Below are 22,836 nucleotides of genomic sequence, written 5' to 3'. Positions count from 1 at the left end.
GGAAGTTCAACAAGTTCCAAGCAGGATAAACTTAAAGAGATCCACACCGAGGAACATTATAGTCAAAAAAAAAAAAAAAAAAAAATTTTTTTTTGGCTGTGCCGAGTGGCATGTGAGATCTTAGTTCCCTGACCAGGGATCGCACCCGGCCCTCTGCAGTGAAAGCACAGAGTCTTAACCACTGGCCCACCAGGGAAGTCCCCAGTCAAATTGTTGAAAGCCAAAGACAGAATCTTGAAAGTAGCAAGACAGAAGTGACTCGTCACATACAAGGGATCCTCAATAAGATTAAGAGCTGATATCAGAAACCATGGAGGTCAGAAAGGAAGTGGGGTGACACATTTAAAGTGCTGAAAAAAAAAAACTGTCAACCAAAAATTCTTTATCTGGCAAAAGTATTTTTCAAGGATAAAGGATAAATTGAGACATTTCCAGATAAACCAGAGCTAAGGAAATCTATTATCTAAACCTACCCTACAAGAATCCTTCAGGATGAAATAAAAGGATATTAGGTAGTAACTCAAAGCCATGTGAAGAAATAAGTAAACACTGGTAAAGATAACTACATAGGTAAATATAAAAGCTGATATTATTGTTCTTTCGGTTTGTAACTCCTCTTTTTTCCCTATATAATTTAAAAGGCAAATTCATAAAAGAATTATAAATTTATGTCAAAGGTCAGACAGGTATAAAGATGTAATCTGTGACAGTAACAATGTAAACAAGAGATAGAGATGTATAGGAGCAGAATATTTGCATATTACTCAAACTAAAATGATTATTACCCAAACTAGGTTGTTATAAATTTAAGATGTTAATTGCAATCCCTAAGGTAATCACTAAGAAAATAACTCATTACCAAAAGAGAGCTGGGGTGGATTTAGTATCAAATGAAACACATTTTAAGTAAACAAAAGTTTATAAGAGACAAAGAGGGACGTTGCAAATTGATAGAAGGTTCAATTCATCAAGGTTTAACAATTATAAATGTATATACATCGAATGACAGAGCCTCAAAATATATGAAGCAAAAATGGACAGAACTGAAGGGAGAAACAGATAGTTCTACAAGAGCTGGAGACTACCATACACATTTTCAATAATGGAGGACTTGAACAACACTTTAAACCAATTAGATCTAACAGAACACATCACCCAACAACAACAGAATACACGTTTTCCACAGTGGACACGTAGCATTCTCCAGGTTAGATCATATATCAGGCCATAAAACAAGTCTTAATAAATTTTAAAAGACTGAAATCATACAAAGTATGAAAAAAAAAGTACAAAGAAAAAAAGACTCAAATCACTAAAATCAGAAATGAAAGAGGAAACATTACTACTGACTTTACAGTAATAAAAAGAATTATAAGAGAATATGAATAACAATATGAATATGTATGTACACCAACACATCGGATAACCTAGTTGAAATGGACAAATTCCTAGAAACATAAACTACGAAAACTGACTCAAGAAGAAACAGGAAGTCTATATAGTCCTGTAACAAGTAAAAAGATTGATTCAATAATCAAAAACCTCCCATCAAAGTAAAACTCAGGACCAGATGGATTTACTGGTGATTTCTACCAAATGTTTAGAGAATTAACACCACAATCCTTCTCAAACACATCCAAAAAACTGAAGAGGGACACTTCCTAACTCATCCTATGAGGCTAGCAATACCTTGATACCAAAGCCAGACAAAGACACTACAAAGAAAATTACAGACCACTATCTTTATGAATATATATGGGAGAAAATATTTAAGAGTCTTGTAGCCAGAGGATATTAAAAATTCCTACAACTCAACAACAAAAAGACAAACAACCCAATTAAAAAATGAGCAAAGGACTTGAACAGACATTTTTTAAAAGGCACAAATGACAAATAAGTACACAAAAAGATGTTCAACATCATTTTAGTCATCAAGGAAATGTAAGCCGAAACCCCAATAAAACATCACTTCATATCATTAGGATGGCTATAAAATAAAAAAAATTTAAAAAAAAGGAAAATAACAAGTGCAGGCAAGGATGTGGTGAAATTGCACCCCTTGTGCACTGTTGATGGGAAAGTAAAATGATGCAGCAGCTGTAGAAAACAATTTGGTGACTCCTCAAAAAGTTAAATGGAATGACCACTGATCCAGCAACTTCACTTCTGGGTACAGACACAAAGGAACTGAAAGCAGAGACTCAAATAGATATTTGTATACCAACGTGATAGCAACATTACTCACAATAGTCAAAAGATGGAAACAACCCAAGAGTTGTGTGTGTGTGTGTGTGTGTGTGTAAAGCATGGATGAGCCTTCAAGACATTATGCTAAGTGAAATAAGCCAGACACAAAAGGACACATATTGTATGATTCCATTTCACAGAGTCAGAAAGTAGATTAGAAGTTACCAGGGCACTTAGGTTGTTTCCATCTCCGGGCTATTGTAAATAAAGCTGCAATGAACATTTTGGTACATGACTCTTTTTGAATTTTGGTTTTCTCAGGGTATATGCCCAGTAGTGGGATTGCTGGATCATATGGTAGTTCTATTTGTAGTTTTTTAAGGAACCTCCATACTGTTCTCCATAGTGGCTGAACCAATTCACATTCCCACCAGCAGTGCAGGAGTGTTCCCTTTTCTCCACACCCTCTCCAGCATTTATTGTTTCTAGATTTTTTGATGATGGCCATTCTGACTGGTGTGAGATGATATCTCATTGTAGTTTTGATTTGCATTTCTCTAATGATTAATGATGTTGAGCATTCTTTCATGTGTTTGTTGGCAGTCTGTATATCTTCTTTGGAGAAATGTCTATTTAGGTCTTCTGCCCATTTTTGGATTGGGTTGTTTTGTTTTTTTGTTATTGAGCTGCATGAGCTGCTTGTAAATTTTGGAGATGAATCCTTTTCAGTTGCTTCATTTGCAAATATTTTCTCCCATCATCGGATGAATGGATAAAGAAGATGTGGCACATATACACAATGGAATATTACTCAGCCATAAAAAGAAATGAAACTGAACTATTTGTAGTGAGGTGGATGGACCTAGAGTCTGTCATACAGAGTGAAGTAAGTCAGAAAGAGAAAAACAAATACCATATGCTAACACATATATATGGAATCTAAGAAAAAAAAAAAAAGGTCATGAAGTACCTAGGGGTAAGACGAGAATAAAGACACAGACCTACTAGAGCATGGACTTGAGGACATGGGGAGGGGGAAGTGTGAGCTGTGACAGGGCGAGAGAGAGTCATGGACATATATACACTAACAAGCGTAAGGTAGATAGCTAGTGGGAAGCAGCCGCATGGCACAGGGATATAGACTCGGTGCTTTGTGACCGCCTGGAGGGGTGGGATAGGGAGGGTGGGAGGGAGGGAGACGCAAGAGCAAAGAGATATGGGAACATATGTATAACTGATTCACTTTGTTATAAAGCAGAAACTAACACACCACTGTAAAGCAATTATACCCCAATAAAGATGTTAAAAAAAAAAAAAAGTTACCAGGGGCTTGGGAGATGGTGAAATTGGGAATTACTGCTTAGTGAGTACAGAGTTTCTGTTTGGGGTGATGAAAATGTTTTGTAAATAGTGGTGATGGTTGCACAACATTGTGAATGTAACTAATGTCACTGAACTGTATACTTAAAAATGGTTGTAATAGCAAATTTTATGTTATATACAATTTACTGCTTCCCCAAATGGGGGGAAAAAGTCTTTAAGGTGCATTAACTATCTTCGGTATTTATGGAGAGGAAGGAACGTCCGTCGATTAGGGTCAGATCTCCCTAGGGAAAGCATGTACCCTTGCCTAAGATGCTCTTCTATATTCCATAGCCTAGAAGGAAGACATAAATGGGCAACATCTTAGACCTAAAGCGTGAGACATTTAGACAGGCCTGTAAGGGGAAACAGAGGAATGTCCTCATGGAAGAGAGGGCAGACATAGGTCAGATGCAGGTGCTTCTCGTGCGGCCTGCCAAACTCCGCTTAAGACAGTGTTAGGTGTGCCTGTGCTGCATGATGGCTGCATGAAAATACTGACATCAGGACGGGGACAAGAACCCCTAATGCTAGGTATGCCCAAAGACAGTCTATGCTGGGAGAAGGCTACATGAAGTTTCCTGTAGAAAGGGGCTGGATGCCTATTAATCACAAGTTAATGAAAGTGTATTCGCTCACTTAGTATCCAAAGATGGTCACTACCAGAGCCTCTCTCTTTGAGAAGTGGGATTTTTTCCTTTCCCTTTAAATCTGGGCTGGCCCAATGACTTCCTTAACCAAAAAAAATGGGGCAGAAGTCACATCGTAGCAGGCAGTCTCTAAAATGACCCTCGAAGTTCACTGTCTCCCGGTATTCACAGTCATGTGTACTCCCTTTCCCTTGAAGGTGGCGTTAGACTCGTCGGCTCTCTTCTGAGACCAGGCTATGAAGACTAGGCTTCCATGTCAAAAGGACTCTGTCTCTGTGATCACTCTGCTGGGGGAAGCAGGCTGCTACGTGATGAGCAGCCCCACGGAGAGGCCCACATGGCATGGGGAGGAACGGTGGCCCTGAGACCAACGGCCCGTGAGAAACTGAAGCCTGCCAAAAACCATACAGTGAACTTGGAAGTGACCCTTCCATCCCAATTGAATCTTGAAATGATTACAGTCCCGGCTGACACTGTACATGCAGCTTTATGAGAGGCACCCAGCTAGGTCCCTTCTGGATTCCTTACCTACAGGGACCATGAGATAACTGCTTGTTGTTTTCAGCCACTACGTTTTGTGGGTTTTTTATTACACAGCGATAAATGATGCATATAAGATGTTCTGCAACTTCTAAACCGAGGCCTTTCCTCCCTCCTCTTAGAGGCCAGCCTTCATGCTAGGAGCAGTTCAAGGCATGTGGAGAAGCAGCAAGGTGCTCACGTGGACAGTCTCAGCCAAGCACCCGCTACCAGCTAGAAGACAGACTCTAGGCAAGCCAGCCCAGCAGCTGCCAGCCATTCAAGCCACTCCAGCTGAGGCCCTAGACATCATGGAACAGAGATAAGCCATCTTCTCCATGCCCTGCTGAATGTCTGACCTAGAGAATCACTGAGCAAATAAAATGGTTGTTTGAAGCCACTAAATTTTGGGGTGGTGTGTTCCACCACAATAAATAACCCAGACAACCACTAGTTAGTAGGATTTGCAGTAAGAGGTAACAGACCACACAGGGTATAGATCTGGGGCTTCTGACTGGTCTACTAGACATCAGTGATTCATTCACAAATGGTGGGCAAACTGAACAACTGGATGCATTGGGAGGCACAGGATGAGGTGCGTAAGGAAACATTACCCTGTGGCTACGATCTAAAACCTAAATCCACCACTTAATGTCTTGAAAATGTGAGCCGTTGGTTAGAGTCAACAGTTTAAGCCAGACTGACCAAAGAAATCCCCTGTGTATCTCTTGCTGGAATTAGAAATGCCCAAACTAAAAAGGCTCTATAATATCAGTATCTTGGTTGTTGCTAAAAAAAGGGAGCATCAGTATTTTCCAGCATTATTTAGTTACCTGCTCACCCAAATGGGAAGAATCTGCCAAAGCCCTGCCTCTAACAGATCTAAAAGAGAAAAGCTTTATCAAATTGAATGGGTTATAGCAATGTCAAACATTTAGAGAAAAGCACAGTACTAATCACATGAATGTTACACTGGTAAGGAGTTAACACTGCAACAAACTATAAAAGAGCCTTTGTGATAGACAGAAGATGGTGAGCAGTGCAGGCTAGACCACTTTGGAAAAGGAGTCCTTGCTCAGAAAAAAGCCTGTGAAGCATGTAACTTTACAATAAAGGCGGTCCTTTATATTAAAGCTCCCAGACCTCTCGGGCATATTATTAGGAACCACATAACTCTATTCCTCTACCCAAGCAGAAGTATACAGCTATCATTCCCAATACCCGTAAACAAAAGGGAACAAGAATGGGGAGAAAAAGTCTACAAACGTAGGTGTGTCAGCCAAATTAGCAAGGCTATCCTCCGAGACTTTAACCTGCACGTTTCGGAGACACAGGAAGACTTGACAGCATGGATGTGGGAAGAGCAACAGCACTTGCCAAATGCAAATCCTGTTCCTCCAGTGCCAGCATATCTACTGGTATCACTAGCTTCTGCCTAGGAAACGTCACCAAAAATTCACTTGCCCACAAGATCCAAACAGTGGAAACTGACTAATGGCCTATTTGGGAATATTTGAAAAACATGCATTAATTAATATAGTCATGTGATGCCAAGTGAGAGATGGGTCCAATGCACTTGATATGCAATATACTATGTAACTGGTACCTGATTCATCTATAAATGAATAAACATCAAGTCAGGGAATAAAGAGTCCTGAAGTGAGCTATGCATCAATGCCTCCACAGCAATACAGACACCACTTAGCACACATTTAGCTAATCTGATACCAAGCTAAGTATTCTATGTCATCAGTGCTAGTCTGATTAATAAAGACGATGAAATTAATAAAGTTCTTGTTGTAAAGCAATATTTTATGTTGTACCTATTGTTCTTGAAAAGAAAGATATTCACCACCACCACCACAAAATCCCACTGGAACATGCACCAAAAAAGAAATATGTATGATCACAGTCAGAATATCAAAATGAAAGAAACAGAGGAATATACAGAGCCCTAATAACGTGCATTTAACGAGGAATAGTTAGGGGATAATTTATGAAAAGATAAATTATGTAAAGGGATGAAACAGAAGCTATAAAAGAGCAAACAGCCTTTTCCCTTCCTTTCTGAGAAGTCCTATATTAACACATGCGGCACAAACCGGTTTGCATTTGGCAGGCTTCCTGTGTCCATTAGCAAATAGGTAAGCCAAAATAAGGAAAGCTTTCCTAGGCATTTTGGTAATGATTACAAGTCCATTACCAGACAGATCTAGTTACAAATGTACCCTTTTTTTTTTTTCCAATTAGATTATAATGCAAAGAATAAAACTACCTTTACCTCAAAAGGAGGGAGATGTGTCACAGCCTGGAATACAGGCCAAGTTTCTGGGGCCCAGTAAGTAATCTCAGTCATTGGTAGTTCATTGAAACAAAACGACTGTTACTTTCTGCCCACATATCATTTGATTAATCAGTGGCTCTGGGGCACAAGACCATTAATTTCAGTCCCAGGAAGCCATATCGGATGCTATAAGTCTCAGGCACATTGATTTTTTTCACTAGTGGGGATTGTACATGTGGCTTTAGAGTCATACAACTCTGAGCATCATGATCTAGAACGATGTCATCCCACGGTGACTCGTTTGCTCATCCTGTATTTAAGCTCTTCTCCCCTCTTCTCTGCCTTTTTAAAAGGTTTAAACAAAATGGCTATCAGCCTCTGACTTCAGTGATTTCTGTCATCAAACACTCAGACGTTTTCCTCGTTTCTCATAATCGTTTGATCCGTCAGCCTGGTACAATTCTTGGCCAATGGCCATGTTAATTTTCTACTTGAAAGAACACAAATAGGATACCGCTTATGACGAAGGTAGTAGGGGGAGCTTGGGGAATAGCTGTTCATCTTGATGCACAGCAATTAGCTTGGCAAACAGAAACAGGAACATGATTGGATCTGATGCCTAGCCAAAATTGCCTAAAGGAAAAAAAAATCATTTTGTTGGAGGTATTAAGTGGCTCTTTAAATAGTGGCTATCAACAGTTATATTTGCCCTTTGAGAAATCACACGGGCAGTGTGATCAGAGATCTCCAGTTTCCATGGTGATTATTAGTGATGGCATTTCAAATGTTATGGTTAAGTTCTACAGTGTAATCTTTGCACTTTACACCATATGAGAGGGAAGGAAAAAACTGCTCCATCTTAACGTTTTTAAAGGAAAGAATGCTGATCATCCAAGTAGATAAACATCATGGCTTTTAAGGAGATACGATTTGTTAATCTTAAACAGATGTGTGCTGATCGAAGCTACATGAGTAAGTTGATGAAAGATACTAAAGTACTTGGACTTAAGTATTAATTAACTTAATTAACTGCTTAGATTAATTAACTGCTTAGATATTTAGCAGCAATTAACTGTTATTTCCTGCCTACACATTATAAGCTGGTTGTTCTCATACTACTGATTTACCCATTTTTGTATGTAGGAAAAGATGATTTTCTTACGCTGAAGCAACTAATCCTGAGTTGAGAAATAGTCTAAGTAGGGAAAAATTTGTCTTCCTCTGCAGTTAAGGACAATCTGCAGGGTGAAGACTGAGCGAGCTGCTCTGGCCCCATCAACATCCCTCAAAGGCAGGGTGGCATCTCCTCCTTCCTCTCTCTGCCCTCTCAGTCCATGTTCCCCACACACAGGAGATACTCAATACACGTAGTGTTTCGATGTTGATGAAGTTTAGCCATTTCATTTTTGCTTTGTTTCATTTTCACATTTAGAGTTGATGGTTAATTTTAAAACACACAGTTTACTTACTAAGACAATTTTATATACTTAAGCAGAATGAATAAACTTAAAAGTCACTCTGAGAAAGTGCTTCATTGGACTCTGATAAACAAGTTTTCAGTTTTCTCATGTAGCTATAAAGTTAGTCTTTTAAAAAAGATAAATCAGCTATAAAATATACAGTATGTACCTTTTATTAACAAAATATCTTGAGGTAACAGATAAAAACAATTTGGTTTTTAATATGGAAAAATAGACTATATGGAGTCTTTCTGACTAGTGATTCAAATCACATCTACTATGTAGTTAATAATATTGTCTAGAGGCAGAATCAAAGGTTATAAATCCAAGAAAACGGAGAAAATCTGCTGGCAAGATGAAGGGAAGTCACAATGAATCAGGATGTAATTAAAAAAAAATTCTACATAAATGCATTCCTCTTACAGTCACAGAAACCAGAATGATAAATGATCTGTCTCTCCCTTTACTCAAGCTACTAGTTATGCCAGGACAGAATACCTAGACCACCACCGTGTATGAGTTATGCAAAAGCCTACAGACCAGAACAAAGATGGATTTACAAATAAAGGACAAGGTCAGGGAAAAAAAAGTAGGACACAGGTCATAAAATATCACTACTTGGGACAGAAATAGACATACCTCCACAAATCATGGCTAGGATTAGCTACCTATGGGAAACTTTATCATCAAATACCCCAAACTAAATGAGACTGAGATCAATTACTAATGAAATTAAAGGGTCTCTTAATATGGTTTTAGAAAAGAATCTACTTCATATGTAATCAGTACAGCATAGTTGGTCTTGTTGAGAACTAAAAGAAATGAAGATATTAAGGGGCAGAATTCTAGACTGTTAGAACTGTAAAAGATAACCTAACCCACTTATTTTTAGTAGAGAAATAAAGGTCCATGGAGATCAAGCAACATTATTCAAGATCACAAGGAGAGCTACTGTCAATGCAGGAATAGAATCCTAACACCCCCGTCCAAGTGTCTCTTCTTACACACCACATCTAATGAAGTCTTGTGAATAGATGCAGCACACAAGCACCAGTACTATCACAAGGAGATTTGCATTCTAAGGATCAACCTATGGAGAATAATTCACTTTTTACAAAAACCAATTAAACACACACACACACAGCACTGTACTTAAATCAGAAAGAACAAAGTCAACTGAACAAATATGGAAGAAAAAAAACAACCAAAGAACACATTATGTTAAAAAAAAACATTTTAAATCTGCCTTCCTTGAAGTTCTGAATAATGGACGCCTCAGATGTCTGATTCAGAAACTTAAATAGAACAGTAATATATTACTAAATTAGAGAAATAAAATGCATCACACAGAGTAAATGTTCTTGGTGTTTTCATTTGAAGAGTGATCAGGTTGTCAGTCAAACAGCAAGTCAAGGCCCTAGCTGGTTTCCCCAGCACAGAGCAGTGGTGGGGAAGCTCACAGACCAGAGAGACAGGAAGTAACACAGAACTCCCTTGAGCGCCAAGAATGCATTCCAGGGCTGCTTCTGTAGAAACCCTCTGGCTAAGAGAAACCCCTGTACAGAAACCAAGAAGTCTTACTGTGACAACTAATAAGCAGAAAGGTTCTTCCCTGTTATTTTTAGCAAGTCTCTTCTTGTTATTTTAAAAGTTCTACAAGCAGATGATCTGAAATTGAGCTATTATTTAGAGTATAACAAAAGGCTAGAAAGAGGACAGACGCTGATTTCCACTTAGAAAGACACTGCTCAAAAAGCAGAAACTGAGGCTCTTACAGGCAACTGAATGTTACCTCAGGCAAGTCAGAGGCCCCTCTCTGCATGTAACATTTCTAAAAAGAGATAGATATCATGAAAGCAAATTAAATATAATGGAAAAGTGAAAGAATACAGATGCCCTGGGACTTCCCTGGTGGCGCCGTGGTTAAGAATCCGCCTGCCAATGCAGGGGACATGGGTTCGAGCCCTGGTTGGGGAAGATCCCACATGCCACAGAGCAACTAAGCCCATGCACCACAACTACTGAGCCTGTGCTCTAGAGCCCATGAGCCACAACTACTGAGCCCGTGCGCCACAACTACTGAAGCCCTTGCGCCTAGAACCCATGCTCTGCAACAAAAGAAGCCACCGCAGTGAGAAGCCCGCACACTGCAACAGAGTAGACCCTCTCACCGCAACTAGAGACAGCCCACGTGCAGCAACGAAGAACCAACACAGCCAAAAAAAAAAAAAATAAGAAAAAAAAAGAATACAGATGCCCTTCAGTTTTAAAACTGATCAAGTTCCCACAGATACTAGAAAATCACTTGACTGCATATCAGACTTTGGGAATGCAGGCACTGCCAGGGTCACAGAGAATACCTTCACCTTAGCGATCTGAAAGAGAATACTACATTTGGAAGAGAATACTAAAACCCTTGCTACTCAAAGTATGGTCTGAAGACAATCAGTATAGGTTATCACTGGGTGCTGGTTAGAAATCTAGGCTTTCAGGCCCCACCCCAGACCTAACGAGTCAGAATCTGCATTTTAACAAGATCTCCAGATGATTCACAAGCACATTAACGCTTGGGAAGTACTGTACTGAAAACACTGACAGTGCGCTGGCAAAAGAGGCCACTGAAATTTCGGGTAATCCACGGGTGCACATGTACAAAGAGCTCTGAGTTGGTCTGGCTCTTTCCTGGTACCAGGAAAGGCTGACTTCTGGACAACCACAGGCTAAACAAATGAGAAGTAAACATTTTTTTTATTACAAATATTGGCACCAATTAGGTGAACCTCATTTAGTTCCTACTTCTTTAGTGGGATTAAAGATAACACAGAAAAAACAGAGAAGAGACTTGTGGTTGCCAAGGGGGGAGGGGGAGCGGGAGGGAGAGGGATGGACTGGGAGTTTGGTGTTAGTAGATACAAACTGTTACGTTCAGAATGGATAAACAACAAGGTCCTACTGTATATCACAGGTAACTATATCCAGTCTCCTGGAGTAAACCATAATGGAAAAGAGTATAAAAAAGAATGTATATATGTGTATAACTGAGTCACTTTGCTGTACAGCAGAAATTAGTACAACACTGTAAATCAACTGTACTTCAATAAAAAATATTAAAGATAACACAGAAACATAGAGCTAGCCATGTTAAAAAATGCTTATTATCTGTCTGGATAATGCCAAAAACCATAGCCAGACTGAATAATCGATTAAGTGAGCCTGGGTCATTACATTTCCGTATTTGGAATCATTGAAATCTGGGCAAAGGTACTGATCTATTGATTGGCAACAACTTACTGATTTTTTTAAAAAAAGTGTCATTTCAACTTTCATTTAATAATGCCATAGTCTAATGGGAAAACAAATGCTGGAGGGAAAATAACCTGAATCTTGATCATGGCTTTCACCATGTTAGCTTCTTATTGAGAATAGCAAAGTCTGTGAGGATATGAGTGAAAGGGTGCATATGTGTTATTTCTTGCTCCACTTACAGCAGGCCTTCCTTTACATGCCCACTTCTCCACTTACCTGATGTCCTAGGCACGGTAAGGGGAAAGCTTCCAAACAGGGGAAATCTGTTCCCAAGGAACAAAGTCACTGAAAACAATTTTTAAGGAGCAAGGAACTCTGCCTTTCAACATCTGGTACTGGCAACTAGGTTCTGTTTTAATTTCCAGAATGATACTGACAAATCTCCACACTGACTTATGATTTTCTTAGATCCATATCATCAAATTTCATTTTTCCCAGACAGAGTAACTGGGCACAAAGCACAAGAGACCAGTGTGACAGACCACGAGGAAGACAGGATATGGATTACTGGCCTGGCCACTCAAGAGATGGAGAGCTTCTGCAAGCTCTATTCCGCCAACCTGCTTACAGGAATTTTCTTTGTGCTTGAGCACCAGCCTTTCCCTATTTGGCTCTGCCCAATTTTGAACATAATAATCATATATGGGGAAAAGAGAGGCCTGAGGTACTTTTCATTGTGGTACCAAGTTAAAGGTGTGAACGAATCATGAACTTTGCCCTCCCCCAGTTACCTGATATAACAGCTATTTTCCCAGATCCATGTTCTTCTCTAGCTATTCTTTCTGCTTCCTCCATCAGTAGCATGCCAAATCCCTGTAAGAGGCAATGGAGGGGTTAGGGAATTAAGAAGGGACGAAGTCATTAAGAGGGGTCCATAAAACAAGAAGGGTAATATTTTGTAGCTGCTAAACTCTTTTAAGATAAGAGTGACAAAAAACCATTTACGGGGGTAAGGAAAAGTTTCACTATTCAATTATACCAGAAGCACACTGTAGCAGACTAGGAATAACTCTGCAACAAAAGCCATCAAAAGGTATTCTGTGGGTGACTAATCTAGTCACAGCAAGGGGGTAATTGCCTCTCGACTTGTCTCTTTTTAAACAAGTTCTAGGCAATCTCCAGGTGATGAAAGTCTGGGGCATCTACCCTTGTATTATTAGTCACCCCTTCAGTTTCTAAAAGCTTTTTGAAACCAGGCAATATTCTTAAATCACCAATATGGGGGTTTATGCTACATCCACCATTAGCAGTTTTAACCTATTCTCCTGAAATTTAAAAAAGTGAGTTATTTATTTAGGTTGTTTGGGGGAGTGGAATAGTGTTCCACTACATATATCACATAGCTTGCTTGTCTTTACGAAGTGCTTTAACATTTCATAAGTGCTTTCTTTCAAATTATCATCTCCTTCGATCCCAAAATAGTTGAATCATACGAAATTGCCAGTATTAGACCATTACTGACTTTCAAAAATAGCAATTTCATACGGTTCAGTCTATTATTATATTCCACTTGACTGAGTCTCAATTTGTCTCTCCCTCCCCCTCCCTCACACCCAAAGGGGAACAATTTAAAGAGAAAACATCTCTGAACAACTGTAGTATTATACTGGTTCCTGTTTCTACACTTCCCGAATTTCCCCTCTCCTTTTCCTCTGCTCCCACCCTTGCCCCATTCTTTTTCTCTTTTCCTCCTTTGAGCAATTTCTTAATCACAGTCAAACAGAAATGGAATACAGGATACCTGATGCTGAAATTTAGTGGGATCCCGACTGCTGACGGGGACGACACTTCCATACACATGCAGCTCTCGGACTATGGACACCCCGCCGACCAATTCGAAACGGAATGTCTCCTCTGAGCACTTCCGTAATCTCAGGAGGCCAATCAAAATGTCTTGATCGGGGTCTTCATAGGATAAGAATGTCTCCCAGCCACCATTTGCAACATAATCTCTTCTTACCAATTCAACCTGTTTCATAAAAAGCCACGCAAGAACTTTTTTTTTTTAAACTAGAGAACAAAGTACGTTTCTATTATTATATATGTTTATTTAGACTAATATCCACGACTAGGGATAAAGAGTAAATAACCACAAATTATGTTTCTTTTTACTTGTCTCCTCTCAATAGCACTGATTAAACGAGAGTTCATGACTTGTTCGTGGACTATAAAAAAGGAAACCAGTTTTACAATTTCATAAATATCTGAACCTCATTAACCTTGTGATTCTTACAGTTTGGCTCAGTAAATGCTTCCATGTATTTAAATCTGATCCTCCATGAAGAGTCTCTAAGGTAAAATTATACATTATGTCACGTGTGCAGCTCTTGGGAGCACCCTGAGGCCCCAGAACTGTCAGGTACTCAATGGTTTTCTTTTCTAGTCCTTACCTCCTCCACTAAAACCTGCTTTTAGGGGAAAAAATGTGTTATTGGTTACTTATTCCTTGATGGAATTTTTTAAAAAAGTATCCCACAGGACCTTTAAAATAGTATGCCTAGTTATGAGATTAACACGTTAAAGAAAATCCAATCACCGGAGAGGTGCTTTTGGGGAAGCTTTTGTGTTAGCAGTCTACATGGGCTTTTGACTCTTGCTTCCTGCTCGAGTGTCCCTCGTACTTTGCGTAAATATAATCAATATGCATGCAGAGAAAGCTACATATGTGGGCATGGTCACACCCAGATACACTGAAAATGGGCAGACTGGACCCACAGCGAGGTGAATAAACAGACTAATACTGATATTCCTCCTCAACTTAATGTTTGCTGGATAACTGGATTGCACAAGAATTTGACAAAATGACTAACTATGCTTGGGTCTACTTTTTTCCTCAAAAGATCCAAAATGTGAAAAACGTCAATCAAATAAACAATTCACTTTGAGAACAGGAATATCGATGCAGATCTACTCTAGCCTTTCTCAAATGGGCTCCTACACGACAGCTAACCCCCACAGAAAATCTGGCAAATGGCTAACACGATGTCATTCTAGGAGAGAAGTTAATTCATCACGAACACGTTGTGTGGAACCCCTGTTGATATGGCTGATCTATTCGCTTGATTACCATCAACAGGCAATAATTTAACAGTTGCACACAGAGATAAGCACATGACACTCAGCTTTACCTAAAGGTAGCCACTAGTCACATTTGGCTATTTACATTGGAATTACTTGAAATTAAATAAAATTAAAAACTAAGTTCTTCTTTGCACTAGCCACATTTCAAGTCCCATGTGACTGGTAGCTGATATCCTATTAGATGGCACAGATTATAGAACATTTCCAACACTACGGAAAGTTCTACTGGACAGTGCTGATCTACAGTGAAGTTCTAACTTGGTTTTCCTAACCTGGCTCTTCTAGAGTTGAGCCACCCTCATATCTGGCTTTCCTGGCTTGACTTCATTCTGAATTACTCTTTGCTCTTAGTTTACTCATTAACTTCTAGGGTTTGGTCCTACTGGTAAGTAGGTGTAGGCCCAGGCTTGACAAAGATTAATGAACAGGACCCAATCTCTCTATAAAATGAAGAAACTAACCTGGTATGGACGCACTTTGTGATGAATTTCTTGGATTCCAACCTCTCTGGTTCTCACGTCTCGACACTGCCAAAAAAAAAGAAAAGAAAGAAAGAAAGAAAAGAAAGAAAAAAAAGTGGGAAGGGGGGGCAAATATAAAACTGGTAACTAATTCAATTTTTATTGAAACTTCTCCACCAAATCCTGGGCTCAAAATTAAGTTTGGACATAATTTACATTGAGGTAAAAGAAATGAATTAAAAATGAAGCCATCTTTAATAAACCTGAGGATAGGGAAAAACAACCTAGAAATACATGAAGTTGGTACAGTATTGCTTTTAAAATAAGTTTAGAATCCAAAGGAGATCAATATACAATATTGAAAGTAAAGAACATACATTCTAAAATCTGAAAATCCAGAGAATATAACTGTATCTGAAAGTGCAACCCAAAACTATGTCTACCGAAGAGTAAAAACTGAATTCCTGGGCTTCCCTGGTGGCGCAGTGGCTGCGAGTCCGCCTGCCAATGCAGGGGACACAGGTTCGTGCCCGGTCCGGGAAGATCCCACATGCTGCGGAGCGCCTGGGCCCGTGAGCCACGGCTGCTGGGCCTGCGCGTCCAGAGCCTGTGCTCCGCAACGGGAGAGGCCACAGCAGTGAGAGGCCCACATACCGCAAAAAAAAAAAAGAAAAAAAAAAGAAAAAAAAAAGAAAAAACCCAATTCCTAATTTTTTAAAACCTTCACCATTTTATGGCAGTTAACATTTTTAGCATCACCATATTTGTATCATTTTAGGAATGTCAGAAAGAGGGAAGCTAAGACTGCTGTTTTTTGCAGAGAAGGGCTCTGTGGAAGAAAGGATGCGAGGGAGGAAGGAAGGGAAGGAAGAAGAATGGAAAGAAAGAACCTTGAGCTATTTATTATACAATCTGAACCACAGTCACAGATTGGCTCTTTGAGTGTCCCTGGGAAGCACAAAGCTGCCTGTGGATGATACGGAAGCAGTGCCTGGTCTGCACGGCCAAGCTATGTGATGTAACTCTTGCTCCTATTCCACAACCCAGTGTGCAGGCTACACAGCCTGACATTTATAATTACAGTAACTATTATATGCCCTATGATATATTTTCCCCTATAGAACTGTAAAAATTATTTCCAGGATTCTAACATTTTCCATCAGTGAGAAAAGACTGCCATAGGAAATCTGATGATGTCATGCAGCTATACTACTAATAGTGTATTTAGTATATATATGGATGGAATTCCATGAGAAAAGTAAGAGCTCATTATTCAGTTCTAAAAGAACTAAGCTATTTCCATGCCCCGGGAACCCATATTACATACTTTTAATGAACACTTGCATGCTTTTTTCTTTTTTTTTGGAGGGGAGGGGAATGCTTTTTAAGGCAGAGATTGGTGTGTGCTTATTTTCTAGTAAAGACACTGCCTATGTGAACTGGATGTCTTTCGGTGTGACTGCATTCCAGTCTTCAGACTCAATCCCAGTTTACCTTACGACAAGCTATCACGGGTTAAGAGGGGTATAGGGTTAAAAACAGTGCCTGGTTGATGAGGTCAGCAGGCTGAGCAGGCCGGGTGGGTCACTGGGCAGTGGTATTCTCAGGAGGAGGAGCTGGACGACAAGGACAGGCAGGGACTTGGAGGCTGAGTAGGCACACGCTCTTGTTTGGGGCTTTCATTACTGTACATACATTTGCTGTTTTTCTAGAACTGAAATTTTTTTGGGGGGAGGGTAGAATAAGCCATAATGTTCACAAATTCTCCTACGGACAAACAACTTTCTGAAAAATTTTCTCCATAATATATTGACAGAGGACAAAATGTTTTGGGTAGGTCCACAAACATGATATGCAGTCCTCTCAACGACATCTTTCAAAGTGGGGTCCATGTTTGCACTGTGCATGAGAACCTCCCACAGCTCCATCCCAGATGGAGTGAACGAGAATCTTTGAAGGCAGAGGCCAGGAATCAGTGCTCAGGCCTAGACACCCTCCTGGCCTTTTCTCTTTAGCAGCTCTGAGAAATAGCTCCTAGGGCACTGAGTTTCAAACCTTATCGTGATTTCAGAATCATCTACAGACTGTCAAATTGCAGATTCCTGGGCTCTTTCAGGGAAAGCAGAAAGGAGGTGTTTAGTAAATATTTGTGAAATAAATGAGTGAGTGAATAGACATGGGGGTGGGGCAGGGCGAGGGAGACTGGTATATCTGGGCAATAACATTGCTAATTATTTCAGTATGTAAGCCTTGTTTCTTCAACGGTTGTATTCTTCTCTAACCACTAGTCAAGAATTGAACACCCAATACTTCAAAACAAAAAAAAAAGTTTTTTTAAAAAAGGAGTTGAACACATAGTTGGCAATCTGAGAAGGCAGGAAAAACAACCATTAAATTGACAAACCTACGCTCTTTTAGAAGAAAGCAGAGGGGTGTAGGGGATAGGATGCAGACTTTGCAACCACTAGCTTCAATTTCAATGTGTTATACAGTAAGAATGGCTTCAATACATGAAAGCTTTTTGACCAAACCTGTAAGTTTGTAATGTGATAGTATCACAGGTTTTCGCGTCTCAGACTACTTTGATCTCAACAGTTATGGTCAGACTCTTACCTGTATTCCAAGGTCTTTCATTCTTGCAAATGCCAGCTCTCTCAAGTTACCATGCTCTACTCCTGAGCTGACTAAGGGCATTGGAATATCTCTGTAGGAGAAAAACATCAGCTGTTGTAAAATATAAGTCACTCTCTACAGCAGTAAAAGGCAGGGATATTTAAAAAAACAAAAAGAACAAAACCACCCCTTCCCCACCTCAAAACCGACCAGGAAAGCAGAGGTTGAATATTCTGACCCAAAAGCAAGGTTCACCGCTTTTCTACCTCCCAGTTTTCCCATCTATGAAATTATGATTTTCACCTATCACTCAGGGTTTTTCTAAGAAACATCTGATGAAAACACTATATAAGATTACAAAGTACAAAACAAATGCCCAATAACCATTAGTAATGATTTTTGGCTGAAGAAACAGACATCTGTACTAAACAAAACAAGAAATAAAACTGTTTTTTACAAAGTTTTTACAAAGTCCAATTTCAGAGGAGAAATAAAAATTATTATTAACACACTGATTTATAGCTTACAAACACTTTCCCATACAGTTGCTGAATGACAAGTAACCAGGAAGCGCAAAAGCCTGGCTTAGACAACTGGTCTCAAAGAATAAATTTTTTCCCATTTCCTAAAAATCTAAATTAGAAGTGACTCTGCATTCGAAGAATAAGAACTTGCCTAAAGATGAGAGTAGATAAAAATTTTTTTCCTGGCATTAATATAGTGTAAAGTGCCCAGTACCAAGGAAATGTCAAGCAAAAGTTGAAATTATGAGTTTCATTTTAGTAGCCCCCACTATCCCTTCTAGACAAAAATCAGTATCTAAAGACAGTTTAAAAAAAAACCCTAAAGTAAGAATACGCTCAGCACATCTCCAATTTAAAGACAAATCCCCTATTTCTTTTGTCTAATATTTGGTTGATTAGAAGACTTGGAGAATATGTCATTTATCTTTTCTTCTCATTTTTGCTTTTGAATCAGCTTGAGTCTTTTCCTTCTCTTTTCACTTATCCCTCCAAATGTTAAGTAAATAAAATTAGCTAATTCATCTATTTGATTCTAATAAGATATTCCCCAATCACTCAAAAAAGTATCAAAAGCCAATTGATAAGCATTAGAAACTATACACAATAAATCTATCAGGCTCTGGAAACAACTATAAAGCACTGATAAGCCAAAATTCTTTAAGAGAAAGACATACCAAGGAGTTCAAAGTGAGAGCAACATAAAAAACATATTTTAGAGTGATTAGTTAATAGATACGGTTTACTTATACTTTCTAGTAAAATAAACTTTCTATCTTTGGAACTATAATTTCTTAAAATCAAATTCATCTTAAATCAGTAAGCAGATGAAACCGAAAGAAGGCTAGTCAACTAAAAAGTATAGTTTATTTTAACAAGAAATGCACAAACAACTGTTTTAAATATTTTACTATTTCATATTATATAAGTCAAAGTTAGTCTTCCACATGTCCCTTTTAACCCTGAAATATTTTATAAATCACTCACAAATACATACGTATAGTTTCACAACAGAATAAAATTTTGAACACTGTTATACATCATGTGAAATTAATCTGATAAAACCAATGGCAACCACTGTTAGTGATAGGGACAAAGTAAAGGGACAAATTAGGCAATTAAATAGTTAATCCCACTAGGGGATTGTAAGTAAAGAAAAAAGTATGGGAGACCCCTGTAAGTTAATGGTCATTCAAGAAAGCAGGTTTGCTTAACCACAAAGCCAAGCAGGCCTGCTTAGCAACAAAACCCATGCATGAGACAAGCCCTAAAACAATAAAAACAAGGGTGACATGAGACCTACATCCTGCCCAGTGAGCTCAGTAAGTTAATGATCCCTAGGACATGCTCTCTGCACACATAAAAAACAGTACTTTATGGAAAGGTGACATTTCAAAGTGAAAGACCTGAAATAATTTTTCCATAGTGCCATGACAGTCCTGGCTTGACCATGTAGGGACAAGAAAACTCCTGTGCCCAATCTGGAGGAGGAGCTGATGATGGAAGCACGACGTCTACTCAAGAATGAGGAAGAAGGTGGTCTTTTCACCCTCCCCACTTTTCCTTTGATTACAAAACTTTAGCCCACTAAGTTCTCAGGGCGCAGCACCTTCTTGCCCAGCCGCTTGTAAGCCTCACAAGCATCCTATTCTATTCTAATAAATCACTGCTTATCTATCACTTTGACTCTCGCTGAATTCTTTCTGTGCTGAGACATAAAAGACCGGGCTCCTTGGGGCCCCCCTGAAACGACACTTATCGGTTTCGGCAGTACCCATTACACGAGATACATCTGATTCTTGTTATTCATGGCAGTGAAGTCCTATAATGTGCCATGAACACTGAATTAGCAAACAGTGAAGCACTGCTCCTATGGAAAATGCAGGGTTAGGTTCCTGTGAGCCTTTAGTCCATTTTCTCCAACTGATCAACATGTAACCTTGCTTTATGTGGGTTTCCAGCTAAAAACACTTTATTTAACACAGAATTGATTCGGTAACATTGCACTTGTGGCCAACAGCACTATAATTCATGCTGCAATGAAGCTTATCTAACACATTCATTTTCTTTGTAAGACACATCACAGCCTTCTTGTACTTAGGAACACTAGATAGACAGCACCTCGGCACTACATGTGGGGGCTATTTTAAACAGCAAAATCAACAAAAAGCATAAAAATGTGAAAAATATGTTATTAAATGGACTGTGAAAGGACACTTGTTACAGTATGAGAGCTGAAACAAGTACACTGCATCATGCCAATATCCTGTTCCTCACCAAGCCTCCAACTACCAGTCTAGCATCCACCGATGACTCCTTCTGTATCACCGTCCCTATAATAGACATCAATGGTGATTATCTATTTCTACCATCCCTTCTGCATTTATTAGTTGAGCTTGTATATTAAGGAAGAATGTTCCCTTCTCTATTTATTCATTTATTTATAAATGCATAGATTTCTATTTTATTCAATGAGCTGTAATCTGATATTAACAGTATTTATTTTGTTGCTTACATTAGATTTGGTCAGTGGGCATGCATTCAGGCTGGCTTTGGGGTCCTTTTGACATGTTCCCACCATTCTTTGAATATTTCTTTACTTTCTGGAACAACATGATGTTACACGTTGATCTTATATGTTTGCTGCCCCAGTCCTAGAATTGGCCACTTATCCAAGCATCGCTGATTCCTTTTAGTGGAGGGTGGTATTTAGAAACCAAGATCTAAGCACTCATTGTGCTCATTACTATTGAGGTATCATTGCCTCTAGACCCTTTCAGTGTACACAACTAAAAAATTTATGTATGTATACACATATGTGTATATATATTTATATTCATATATTCAAATATATAAACATTATAACCGTTTCTACATACAAATTTAAAAAGCTGTGAAATCATGCTGATAATTACAATTCTAATCCAGTGCCTCAGTGTTCTTTTCAGCTTTCTACCCTTCAATGTCTGTAAATCCCTTTGGACAGTGAGAAACCTGGCTTCCTTATCTTTAGTATATTTATTTGCTTGCTAAATCAAACAACTTATTTGCTCAATACAACCAATCTCCCAACTACTCTTGGTGACACCTCAGCACTCACTATTACTCTACATTTCTTCAGATGCCAAGCATGCTGCTCTCAACACCTCTGTGGCACTGCTCTGGAGGTGATGGGAAGGGGAGATGAAGGGAAAGGAAGATGGGCTCTACAAGTATTGTTAATAATGAACCGGTCCTTGGGCTTCCCTGGTGGCGCAGTGGTTGGGAGTCCGCCTGCCGATGCAGGGGACGCGGGTTCACGCCCCGGTCCGGGAAGACCCCACATGCCGTGTGAGCGGCTGGGCCCGTGAGCCATGGCCGCTGAGCCTGCGCGTCCGGAGCCTGTTGCTCCGCAACGGGAGAGGCCACTGCAGTGAGAGGCCCGTGTACCACAAAAAAACCAAAAAAAACCGTTTGCCACAAATAAACAATACAGTAATAATGAACCGGTCCTTTTTTTTTTTTAACATCTTTATTGGAGTATAATTGCTTTACGATGGTGTGTTAGTTTCTGCTTTATAACAAAGTGAATCAGCTATACACATACATATATCCCCATATCTCCTCCCTCTTGCGTCTCCCTCCCACCCTCCCTATCCCACCCCTCTAGGTGGTCACAAAGCACCAAGCTGATCTCCCTGTGCTATGCGGCTGCTTCCCACTAGCTATCTGTTTTACATTTGGTAGTACAAGTAAGTACATGCCACTCTCTCACTTTGTTCCAGCTTACCCTTCCCCCTCCCCGTGTCCTCAAGTCCATTCTCTATGTCTGCGTCTTTATTCCTGTCCTGCCCCTAGGTTCTTCAGAATCATTTTTTTTTTAGATTCCATATATATGTGTTAGCATACAGTATTTATTTTTCTCTTTCTGCCTTGCTTCACTCTGTCCATCCACCTCACTACAAATAACTCACTTTCGTTTCTTTTTATGGCTGAGTAATATTCCACTGTATATATGTGCCACATCTTCTTTATCCATTCATCTGTCAATGGACACTTAGGTTACTTCCATGTCCTGGCTACTGTAAACAGAGCTGCAATGAACATTGTGGTACATGACTCTTTTTTGAATTATGGGTTTCTCCGGGTATATGCCCAGTAGTAGGATTGCTGGGTCATATGGTAGTTCTATTTATAGTTTTTTTTTTTTTTTTGCGGTACACGGGCCTCTCACTGCTGTGGCCTCACCCACTGCGGAGCACAGGCTCCAGATGCACAGGCTCACCGGCCATGACTCACGGGCCTAGCCGCTCCACTGCATGTGGGATCTTCCAGAACCAGGGCACGAACCCGTGCCCCCTGCATCGGCAGGCGGACTCTCAACCACTGTGCCACCAGGGAAGCCCTATTTTT

At 39.6% G+C, this 22,836-nt stretch overlaps 1 protein-coding gene across 2 annotated transcripts in view; it reads right to left on the bottom strand.

The window, feature by feature from the left end:
• The window catches only part of ELP3 (elongator acetyltransferase complex subunit 3), a 120,186-nt gene that overhangs the window by 17,301 nt on the left and 80,049 nt on the right, over positions 1–22,836 (bottom strand). For both annotated transcript variants that reach the window (XM_030879118.3, XM_070045816.1), the window contains 4 exons: positions 17,924–18,014; positions 15,311–15,376; positions 13,510–13,737; positions 12,500–12,581 (listed from right to left, as the gene is read on the bottom strand). In XM_030879118.3, the coding sequence (XP_030734978.1) occupies positions 12,500–12,581; positions 13,510–13,737; positions 15,311–15,376; positions 17,924–18,014 (467 nt within the window). The remainder of the gene's footprint in view (positions 1–12,499; positions 12,582–13,509; positions 13,738–15,310; positions 15,377–17,923; positions 18,015–22,836) is intronic.

The sequence above is a fragment of the Globicephala melas genome, chromosome 6, assembly GCF_963455315.2.
Source record: "Globicephala melas chromosome 6, mGloMel1.2, whole genome shotgun sequence".
Lineage (NCBI taxonomy): Eukaryota > Metazoa > Chordata > Mammalia > Artiodactyla > Delphinidae > Globicephala > Globicephala melas.
Note: the sequence above shows the minus strand (reverse complement) of the source record. Positions and strands in the feature narration are given on the sequence as shown.